At 47.1% G+C, this 12,496-nt stretch overlaps 1 protein-coding gene across 1 annotated transcript in view; it reads left to right on the forward strand.

Moving 5' to 3' along the window:
- The first annotated feature begins 203 nt into the window (after positions 1-203).
- Positions 204-12,496, forward strand: part of ARHGAP20 (Rho GTPase activating protein 20) — an 87,609-nt gene continuing 75,316 nt past the window's right edge. Inside the window, exon 1 of the mRNA XM_075266058.1 lies at positions 204-594. Within this exon, the coding sequence (XP_075122159.1) occupies positions 493-594 (102 nt within the window). The 5' untranslated portion in view covers positions 204-492. The remainder of the gene's footprint in view (positions 595-12,496) is intronic.

Below are 12,496 nucleotides of genomic sequence, written 5' to 3' on the forward strand. Positions count from 1 at the left end.
CGCAGATGATCCATTGACAACGTCATTTGTTTAACTGCATATGAAGTTGTGGGTAATTGTACCATAAAATGGAGTGTGACTGTCTGGCAGAGCTGTGATGAGCGGCGCGGGCTGGAGTAATATCTAGCGCTGGTGTCTCTACTGTCAGGGATGGATTAGTGGAGCACACACAGCTCTGAGCCCTGCGTCAGGAGGGGAGGGAAGGGGCGGCTCAGGCACTACTAGAATGTGAGCTCGCTCTAGCAGCAGCTCAGACCAGCCAGCAATGCCTATGTGCCCTATTCTCCGCCAGCCCCGTAGCGTTCCCTCTATACTGCACAATCTGGAAAGGAAAGAGTTAAAGGGACCTTCTCATGAGGCCGTAACGCTAAGCCTTTTTTAACGCTATCGTTTCCAGAGTGTCAATGAAGCCGTGCGCTCCCCTCATCCCGGCTCTACTGCCAAGATCCCGGGCATGAGTGACCAATTGTGGGATTATTTGGAAATATCTTAATGGAAGCTATGTCACCTCAACAGGACAATGTAGGACAACAGCCTCGATCTTCATCCTTGACCGGGGAGCCCAAAATATCTGGGGGCAACGAGAACCGAAAGGTAATTGGATTGGTTGGATGGGAAGAATTGTATCTTATAGAATGTGATGGATCAGTCAGCTGCTATATCCTGGGACTTGTAGTTCCATTCCAGCTAGGGAGATGATAGACAACGAAGCTTGATGTCATGTCACCGGACGGAGGTTGCTATATTGGGATCAGTCTGGCAGGCGGTGATGTTACATGTCACATACTCAATAAATGAGTCCTACAGTGACTTGTATATTGACAGATGTCTACAATGAGCAAGTTCACTGACAGGCAGCATAGTCACGGAGATGTAGCAGAGTTCAGTTTGTCCATTAACTCTTTAGTCCTTCCTCATGCACCGTGCGATAAATCTTATGTTAGATCACAGCTGCTTGATCTGCAAAGCCATATAAATACACAGACAGATGTAGCAGTGCTGAGTGTGCTATTTTAACAATGACAATATCTTAGTAGTAGGTTTACCTGCCGTTCTATGGAAAACGAACACATTCCAATAACAAACTCAGCTCTGCTACATCCTACATATGATGCTTTTTTTGTATTAGTGCTTGGTTAGCAGATGTATTTCCTCTGTCCTCTGCCTTATGCAATTGAAAAAGGGAAATTGTTTGTATACAGAGGATGATACGGAGCGATGGCATGCTGGGTGACAGTGTTAACTCACAAGTGACCAGATAGTATTTAATACACACTATTATTGCACAATATGATCATACAGTACACAATATTATATTGTATTATATCATAATGCACAATACTGTAACAGAATATTATTACACAGTACGCACAATAAAGCAATATTATTATACAATACACAATACTGTAACAGAATATTATCACATAGTACATACCATAAGGCAATGTTAATACACAATGCACAATACTGTACACACTATAAGGCAATATTATTACACAATACACAATACTGTAACAGAATATTATCACACAGTACATATCATAAGGCAATATTAATACACAATGCACAATACTGTACACACTATAAGGCAATATTATTATACAATACACAATACTGTAACAGAATATTATCACATAGTACATACCATAAGGCAATGTTAATACACAATGCACAATACTGTACACACTATAAGGCAATATTATTATACAATACACAATACCGTAACAGAATATTATCACATAGTACACGATATTATAGCACAATATTATATACATAACAGACAATATGATGAAATAATACACAATATATTCAGACAACACATGATATTATCACACAGGGTGCACTATAAGGGAATGTTATTACACAACGCACAATACTGTAGAAGAATACTATCACACGATACACACTACTATAACACAATAGAAAATATCACACAGTACACAATATTTTCACACGGTACATAGCCTTTCTCTACACTGTGTAATATCTATGCATCAATACGATGGTTCTCACATTGTGATTCCTATTAAAGGAATAGCAGATGTATATTTTAATATATAAAATTCCTATAATCCAGCATTAATTCCAGATTATCATATTTTCTGGATTATGACGCCTTTAGAGGAACGAACATAGCATATATTGTACAGGTTGAGATTATAGATCCCACTGCAAAATCCAGCTGGTTAGTTCTGTTTAGTATATTTTATGTTCTCTGTTTTGTAGCCACTTTCTGATATTGATACAAGAATTTCTACTATATTATTTAGTGGCCTCTACTTTTCATGTAATAACTCTGCACGGCAATACTCGTGTCACCGCTCACAGCACCTGTCTGCTTGTACGGGCCTTGGAATTGTGCATGGACTGATTCCAACAATACAATACCATTATATTAGGGAATTATCAGCAATTTTTTTTTTTTTTTAGAACATCTAGTTCCATCCTGGAGCTCCAGCTTTAGGCATGTGTGAAGGGCATACATAAAAGAGGGGGAGCCCCATAGAAAAGATGTCACCCTGCTAGGATTTACCACCCAGGGCAGGGGGTCTAAAGCCAGCCATACACATCAGATTTTCATCGGCCAGCTATCTGACACAGAGATGTGGCCAATGACGGATTTTAGATCAGCTACGCTGGATATTTTTGGATGCCTGTCTGCCAGCTTGCACACACTCATTGCTCTCAAAACTACCCCCTCTTAGGGCATTTTAGTTGTTTGATTTTATAAACAATCCCATCAAGAATGGGACATCTGAAATCTAAATGTATTGTTTCCCCCTACCCTCTTTCCAATTCTTCACCCTCCATCTTGCTTACAATGTAGTTCCTATGGAGTGGGGTGTCCAATAGTAAAGTGGACAAACCAGTCAGGGCTGGCCCCCCTTTCTCCAGGGCCCCATAGCAGCTGAGAGTCTACGTCAATGGTTTGTACACCCTTGTATGTTATTATCCTGTGACATAGTTAATACTATAGTTATTCGCCTTCGTCATAGCATTAAATATTAGAACCTATTATAAATGATTCATCCACGGACCCTTGACAATCCTGCAATACTCATGACATCAAAGGTTCTAAGACGATACAAAATGTCCCGTCGTTGGAATCACTGATTGAAATTGCAGCCTATGGATGGTGACGTCAGACGTGGTGGGCAGACCAGTCATTGACTCCCAGAATAAGTATATGATGTGCTGGGATTAGCGGATTATTGAAGTGCTAATTAGTGACGGAGAGATCTTTGATGGGTGTTTTGCAGCTTTATAGACACTTAGCCTGTGGCCCTCAGCGTCCTGTGACTTTGGGACATCCCAGCCCACGCTTTTAAGAACACTTTCATATATTGTTTGCCGTAGATAAAAGGTGGTTGTCAGACACTTCCTCATTTATGTCACCTGCCTGGGAGGGAACCTGTTATACCTGCACTTCTGTGCTGCCAATCTCCTCTATGATCTCCATGTTTCTCCCGTGAAGTTTAATTAAATGTAGTAGTAAGCCTGTGTTTACCTAGAGGGCCGCGCCACATTGTCATTATCATCTGCAGAGGACATGTATTGTATGCATGCATACTTCCCAACTTTTGAAAAACTGAGAGACAAAATGTGCCCCCACACAGTATAATCCTCCTACAGTCGCCCGTAAATTACCGTATTTTTCGGACTATAAGACGCACTTTTTCCCCCCCAAATTTCGGAGGAAAATGAGGGTGCGTCTTATAGTCTGAATGTGGGTGGAGGAGTGGATTTGCAGCATGGCCGCGCTACTGCCACCGCTGGTTTTCTTCAGCGGCAGTAGCGCGGCAATCTGCAGGTCCCGGCAGCTAAGACAGTCCCCGGCATCTGCTGTAATAGACCGGCGGATGCCAGGGAGTGTCTTAGCTGCCGGGGCCTGCAGATTGCCGCGCTACTGCCACCGCTGGTTTTCTTCAGCGGCAGGAGTGTGACAATACTGCAGGCCCCGGCAGCTAAGACACTCCCCGGCATCCGCCGGTCTATTACAGCAGATGCCGGGGAGTGTCTTAGCTTTTCTCCTCTAAAACCAGGGTGCGTCTTATAGTCCGAAAAATACGGTATATGTCCCCCCTCTATCTCTCCCTCAGTTTCATATACACCCTTCATCTGCCCCCAGTTTCATGTCCCCCCTCCATCTCTGCCCCCAGTTTCATGTCCCCTCCATCTCTGCCCACAGTTTCATGTCCCCTCCATGCCTGCCCCCAGATTCATGCCCCCCATCTCTGCCCCCAGATTCATGTCCCCCCATCTCTGCCCCCAGATTTATGTCCCCCCCATCTCTGCCCCCAGATTCATGGCCCCACATCTCTGCCCCCAGATTCATGTCCCCATCTCTGCCCCCAGATTCATGTCCCCCATCTCTGCCCCCAGATTCATGTCCCCCCATCTCTGCCCACAGATTCATGCCCCCCTATATCTCTGCCCCCAGATTCATGTCCCCCCTATATCTCTGCCCACAGATTCAAGTCCCCCCTATATCTCTGCCCCCAGATCCATGTCCCCCCATCTCTGCCCCCAGATTCATGTCCCCTCATCTCTGCCCCCAGATTCATGCCCCCCATCTCTGCTCCAGTTTCATGCACCCCCATCTCTGCCCCCAGATTCATGTCCCCCCATCTCTGCCCCCAGATTTATGTCCCCCCCATCTCTGCCCCCAGATTCATGGCCCCACATCTCTGCCCCCAGATTCATGTCCCCATCTCTGCCCCCAGATTCATGTCCCCCCATCTCTGCCCCCAGATTCATGTCCCCCCATCTCTGCCCACAGATTCATGCCCCCCTATATCTCTGCCCCCAGATTCATGTCCCCCCTATATCTCTGCCCACAGATTCATGTCCCCCCTATATCTCTGCCCCCCAGATCCGTGTCCCCCCATCTCTGCCCTCAGATTCATGTCCCCTCATCTCTGCCCCCAGATTCATGCCCCCCATATCTCTGCCCCCAGATTCATGTCCCCCATCTCTGCCCCCAGATTTATGTCTCTCCCATCTCTGCCCCATATTCATGTCCCCCCATCTCTGCCCCCAGATTCATGTCCCCCATCTCTGCCCCCAGATTCATGTCCCCCCATCTCTGCCCCCAGATTCATGTCCCCCTATATCTCTGCCTCCAGATTCATGCCCCCCCTATATCTCTGCCCCCAGTTTCATGTCCCCCCATCTCTGCCCCCAGATTCATGTCCCCACATCTCTGCCCCCAGATTCATGTCCCCCCATCTCTGCCCACAGAATTATGCCCCCCTATATCTCTGCCCCCAGATTCATGTCCCCCTATATCTCTGCCCACAGATTCATGTCCCCCCTATATCTCTGCCCCCAGATCCATGTCCCCCCATCTCTGCCCCCAGATTCATGTCCCCTCATCTCTGCCCCCAGATTCATGCCCCCCATATCTCTGCCCCCAGATTCATGTCCCCATCTCTGCCCCCAGATTCATGTCTCTCCCATCTCTTCCCCCAGATTCATGTCCCCCCATCTCTGCCCCCAGATTCATGTCCCCCATCTCTGCCCCCAGATTCATGTCCCCCCATCTCTGCCCCCAGATTCATGTCCCCCCTATATCTCTGCCTCCAGATTCATGTCCCCCCTATATCTCTGCCCCCAGTTTCATGTCCCCACATCTCTGCCCCCAGATTCATGTCCCCATCTCTTCCCCCAGATTCATGTCCCCCCATCTCTGCCCCCAGATTCATGTCCCCCCATCTCTGCCCACATATTCATGCCCCCCTATATCTCTGCCCCCAGATTCATGTCCCCCCTATATCTCTGCCCACAGATTCATGTCCCCCCTATATCTCTGCCCCCCAGATCCGTGTCCCCCCATCTCTGCCCCCAGATTCATGTCCCCTCATCTCTGCCCCCAGATTCATGCCCCCCATATCTCTGCCCCCAGATTCATGTCCCCCATCTCTGCCCCCAGATTTATGTCTCTCCCATCTCTGCCCCAGATTCATGTCCCCCCATCTCTGCCCCCAGATTCATGTCCCCCCATCTCTGCCCCCAGATTCATGTCCCCCTATATCTCTGCCTCCAGATTCATGTCCCCCCTATATCTCTGCCCCCAGTTTCATGTCCCCCCATCTCTGCCCCCAGATTCATGTCCCCACATCTCTGCCCCCAGATTCATGTCCCCCCATCTCTGCCCACAGAATTATGCCCCCCTATATCTCTGCCCCCAGATTCATGTCCCCCCTATATCTCTGCCCACAGATTCATGTCCCCCTATATCTCTGCCCCCAGATCCATGTCCCCCCATCTCTGCCCCCAGATTCATGTCCCCTCATCTCTGCCCCCAGATTCATGCCCCCCATATCTCTGCCCCCAGATTCATGTCCCCCATCTCTGCCCCCAGATTCATGTCTCTCCCATCTCTTCCCCCAGATTCATGTCCCCCCATCTCTGCCCCCAGATTCATGTCCCCCATCTCTGCCCCCAGATTCATGTCCCCCCATCTCTGCCCCCAGATTCATGTCCCCCCTATATCTCTGCCTCCAGATTCATGTCCCCCCTATATCTCTGCCCCCAGTTTCATGTCCCCCCATCTCTGCCCCCAGATTCATGGCCCCACATCTCTGCCCCCAGATTCATGTCCCCATCTCTGCCCCCAGATTCATGTCCCCCCATCTCTGCCCCCAGATTCATGTCCCCCCATCTCTGCCCACAGATTCATGCCCCCCTATATCTCTGCCCCCAGATTCATGTCCCCCCTATATCTCTGCCCACAGATTCATGTCCCCCCTATATCTCTGCCCCCCAGATCCGTGTCCCCCCATCTCTGCCCACAGATTCATGTCCCCTCATCTCTGCCCCCAGATTCATGTCCCCCATCTCTGCCCCCAGATTTATGTCTCTCCCATCTCTGCCCCAGATTCATGTCCCCATCTCTGCCCCCAGATTCATGTCCCCCATCTCTGCCCCCAGATTCATGTCCCCCCATCTCTTCCCCCAGATTCATGTCCCCCTATATCTCTGCCTCCAGATTCATGTCCCCCCTATATCTCTCTGCCCCCAGTTTCATGTCCCCCCATCTCTGCCCCCAGATTCATGTCCCCACATCTCTGCCCCCAGATTCATGTCCCCCCATCTCTGCCCACAGAATTATGCCCCCCTATATCTCTGCCCCCAGATTCATGTCCCCCCTATATCTCTGCCCACAGATTCATGTCCCCCCTATATCTCTGCCCCCAGATCCATGTCCCCCCATCTCTGCCCCCAGATTCATGTCCCCTCATCTCTGCCCCCAGATTCATGCCCCCCATATCTCTGCCCCCAGATTCATGTCCCCCATCTCTGCCCCCAGATTCATGTCTCTCCCATCTCTTCCCCCAGATTCATGTCCCCCCATCTCTGCCCCCAGATTCATGTCCCCCATCTCTGCCCCCAGATTCATGTCCTCCCATCTCTGCCCCCAGATTCATGTCCCCCCTATATCTCTGCCTCCAGATTCATGTCCCCCCTATATCTCTGCCCCCAGTTTCATGTCCCCCCATCTCTGCCCCCAGATTCATGTCCCCACATCTCTGCCCCCAGAATCATGTCCCCCCCATCTCTGCCCCCAGTGTCATGCGTCTTCCAGATGCAGATCTGAGTTGAAATCGGGACATACCTCCCTCCAACTGGGACTGCGGGACACGTCACCGAAATCATGAATGTCCCGTGGAAATCGGGACGGTTGGGAGGTGTGTGCATGCATGTCATTGGAATAAGCACTATACTGCTATGTAATATATCTACTACAGTCCTCCAGAGCACATCGTGGGACCCCAAGTACCTATAAAACATTATTAAATGACAAAAGATGGAGTGGTTAAGAGGGATGCACGACTGTGGTTGTTAGGCAGTGTATCCGTATCAACCAGCTGGTCAGGCATAACTCGACTATTCTGCTCAAAGCCTGACCAGCATTGGCAGAAGTCAAGATATAGGGTCAGATTTATTAAAATGGTCCAAACCATAGCAGCCAATCACAGCGCAGCTTTCATTGTGTATTCTGCTGCTGAAAAATAAAAAGTGCGTTGTGATTGGTTGTTATGGGTAACTAAGACAGTTGCGCTTATAGACCATTTTAAAAAATCTCCCCCTATACCGTTCCTCTTATACTAGGTTCACACTACTGTTCAGGCCTCTGTCGTTCCGGCCCGCATTGGGACCCTGACTGCTTAAAAAGTACCGCAGATTCTGCCTAAAATCAGTGGAGAGAAAAATTTTGCAAGGACAGAAACATGGCAGACCCCATTACAGTCTATGTTTCCGTGGGAAACACAGAAACATAGACTGTAATGGGGTCTGCCGTGTTTCTGTCCTCCTTGCAAAATTTTTCTCTCCACTGATTTTAGGCAGAATCTGCGATGAAGTCTCGTAGGTGAATCCAGCCTTAGACAAATCTTAGGAGCCCAGCGACACAGCTCATGTTCTGTAGTGATCTGAAGCAGACTGGTCGCTAAGGATGTCTGGCCAAATTACACCTACAGAAAAGACAACGATTGTTAGGCAGTGTCTACCTTATACGCTCCACGGCAAAAACGTTTTTTTAAACCGGATACAGAGTACTGCATGTCCGACTCTGTGTCCGGTTAAAAAAACGATTTTGCCACGGAGCGCATAAAACGCTCACCGGCGCACAAGGCCGGAGACTTTTCAAGCCCATTCAAATCAATGGGATTGAAAGATGCCGGCAGGTTTCCGTCTCCTGCCCCTGTTTTGTGCAGGAAACGGAAACCTGCAGAACGGAGTACGGGCGCAGATGTGAACGTGCCCTTAGCTATGTCGGCCAAAGCTGGACTGGTACGGGAGAGAAAGAAAAAGCAGAAGTCAAACTATAGAGATCTTCATTTTAGGCTAACCTTTGGGACTGTAGTTACCCTTTCTGCACACTAGAGTGATGTCATACGGACTAGAGTGATGTCATATGGACTAGAGTGATGTCATACAGGTTAGAGTGATGCCATACAAATTAGAGTGATGTCATACAGGCTAGAGTGATGTCATATGGACTAGAGTGATGTCATACAAATTAGAGTGATGTCATACAAGTTAGAGTGATGTCATATGGACTAGAGTGATGTCATACAGGTTAGAGTGATGTCATACAAATTAGAGTGATGTCATACGGACTAGAGTGATGTCATACAGGTTAGAGTGATGTCATACAGGTTAGAGTGATGTCATACGGACTAGAGTGATGTCATACAGGCTAGAGTGATGTCATACAGGCTAGAGTGATGTCATACAGGTTAGAGTGATGTCATACAGGCTAGAGTGATGTCATACAGGTTAGAGTGATGTCATACAAATTAGAGTGATGTCATACGGACTAGAGTGATGTCATACAGGCTAGAGTGATGTCATACGGACTAGAGTGATGCCATACAAATTAGAGTGATGTCATACAGGTTAGAGTGATGTCATACGGACTAGAGTGATGTCATACAGGTTAGAGTGATGTCATACGGACTAGAGTGATGTCATACAGGTTAGAGTGATGTCATACAGATTAGAGTGATGTCATACGGACTAGAGTGATGTCATACAGGTTAGAGTGATGTCATACAGATTAGAGTGATGTCATACAGGCTAGAGTGATGTCATACAGGTTAGAGTGATGTCATACAGGTTAGAGTGATGTCATACGGACTAGAGTGATGTCATACAGGCTAGAGTGATGCCATACGGACTAGAGTGATGCCATACAAATTAGAGTGATGTCATACAGGTTAGAGTGATGTCATACGGACTAGAGTGATGTCATACAGGCTAGAGTGATGTCATACAGATTAGAGTGATGTCATACGGACTAGAGTGATGCCATACAAATTAGAGTGATGTCATACAGGTTAGAGTGATCTCATACGGACTAGAGTGATGTCATACAGGCTAGAGTGATGTCATACAGGCTAGAGTGATGTCATACAGGTTAGAGTGATGTCATACAGACTGGTCGCTAGGGGTAGGCAGCCTAACAAACCTTTTGAAGTGACTGTGGTTGTTAGGCAGGGTGTCCTTATTAACCAGCCTGTCAGACATAATTCTGCTGATAAAGCTGACTTGGCAGAGGGAAGTAAAGCAGCGTGGCCGCCGTCCTGCTATACCGTTCCCCTAGTAGTCACAATTTGGCACACACTCCTATAAGTAGATGCCTAAATATCAATTTCCTCAATGTAAATCTAGATGTAAGATTGTGCTGATTCAGCAGAGACTCGCTCCAGGCCCCGCTGCCAGAACCACTAGAAAGTAGCTGAGGCCTAGTATTACATGACAGTCCTTAAGATGAATGACCATCCATATAATACAAGGACTGAAGAATAAGACCTATTCACACAAAGCAGCTCTTCACTCCCGCTCTATGATATGTATATCCCCTATTATGAGGTCATCCTCAAGATGGAATGACATCATTTCAAGGGAAACACGATATACAGATGTAGTAGGTTTAAATTTTTTATTTAGCTGTGACATACGTCGGATTTTCCACAGGGAGGGATCGCTATAGGTGTGGGATATCTCCATACACAGTATCATGCCCCCCACATAGTATAATGTCCCCTTTAGTACTCTTGTGCACAGTATGATTACCCCTTGTAGCCCCAAACAGTCTAATACCCTCTTATACCCCATACACAGCATTATGCCCCCCACATACAATATAATGCCCTCTTATGCCCGGGGCACTATATCATGCCCACTGCCCCATACAGTATAATGCTCCAGCTCTGTCCCACACAATATCATGTCCCAACTCTGCCTTTCACAGTTTAATGCCCCTATTCAGTCTTACATAGAAAAATGCCCCAGCTCAACCCCATACAGTACCATGCTCCAGTTCAGCCATTCCCAGTCTAATGCCTCAGCTCGGTCATCCCCACACAAAAATGATTCAACTCCTGTACAGTGTAATGTCCCAAGTTCCCACTACTACTGGGCCTATGGAGTGAGCGGTGACTATGCTTCTCAATAGTCACCAATCTTAGGAATCACCATCACTTCTCATAGAAACTCAGAACGATGGCAGCACCCATCTCAGAGAAGGAATATGGAGGCCTGAGAGAGGTGAGTAATGAGAACCGTACTCACTGCTCACTTCCTAGGTCCTGCCTGTAAGTGTTTCCATCGTTATTTCCAGTGATCAATGATCCTTTGATCTCACAATAATGATCACCATCATCATTCAGGAGAGCGGTATCTGTCCATTGTCAGCAACGGGGTGGTAATAAACTGTGAAACCACCCACTAGTGTATGTTCTTTTGTCTACATTTGATATACTTCAAGGATCGGTTGTGTGTAGGTATACCTCCATTTTCGTTGGATTTGCCTCACACAATAAGCCAACATGGTGTCATTTACCTGGCTCCCACATTGACCAGCTAAAATGGAAGGGGCAACACGTGACCAATTTCCCTACAGTGCCTCCACAGTAAAAATGAAGTATTACACAGGCCCCTTTGAAATCAATATTCTGTCCATATCATGTATAGGCATATCAGGTCCTTCACAAATTGCTTTACATCAGATACATTTCCAGCTATAAAATAGTTTTGTATCTTCCACTACCGCAAATGGAGAAAAATGAAATAACGAAGAATCAGTTCATCGGTCGCCCTACATACAGTATATGATGTTACTATGTATGGGACGGATTGGATGACTCGGTGCTACGTGACGTCTTAATCTGTAGAGTTCAATTGAGAAAATCACTTTTTTTTTCGTCATGGACAATATGTTTGTCTATTTTTATCTTCTTCCTGTCAACGTCACTGCCATCCAATATTGATCAAACATTGATCAGGTAATTCCACATGACCCTATATAATTGGGGCCAGGAACACGGAGGCTGCAATTCCTGGTAATGCTTCCGAAACCAAACCCATGCCAACTGCCTTCTCTCGAAAAGAAGAAAATTGGTAAAGCCTTTCGGAGAACTCAATAAGCTATATAATTAGAAAGAGGTGATGTACGTAGTGCAGGGTATGTATATAGTGCAGGGTATGTATATAGTGCAAGGGTGCAAGGCATGTATATAGTGCAGGGTATGTATATAGTGCAGGGTATGTATATAGTGCAGGGCATATAGTGCAGGGTATGTATATAGTGCAAGGCATGTACACTCACCAGCCACTTTATTAGGTACACCTGTCCAACTGCTCGTTAACACTTAATTTCTAATCAGCCAATCACATGGCGGCAACTCAGTGCATTTAGGCATGTAGACATGGTCAAGACAATCTCCTGCAGTTCAAACCGAGCATCAGTATGGGGAAGAAAGGTGATTTGAGTGCCTTTGAACGTGGCATGGTTGTTGGTGCCAGAAGGGCTGGTCTGAGTATTTCAGAAACTGCTGATCTACTGGGATTTTCACGCACAACCATCTCTAGGGTTTACAGAGAATGGTCCGAAAAAGAAAAAACATCCAGTGAGCAGCAGTTCTGTGGGCGGAAATACGTTGTTGATGCCAGAGGTCAGAGGAGAATGGCCAGACTGGTTCGAGCT

The sequence above is a fragment of the Leptodactylus fuscus genome, chromosome 2 (genome assembly GCF_031893055.1).
Source record: "Leptodactylus fuscus isolate aLepFus1 chromosome 2, aLepFus1.hap2, whole genome shotgun sequence".
Classification (NCBI taxonomy): Eukaryota; Metazoa; Chordata; class Amphibia; order Anura; family Leptodactylidae; genus Leptodactylus; species Leptodactylus fuscus.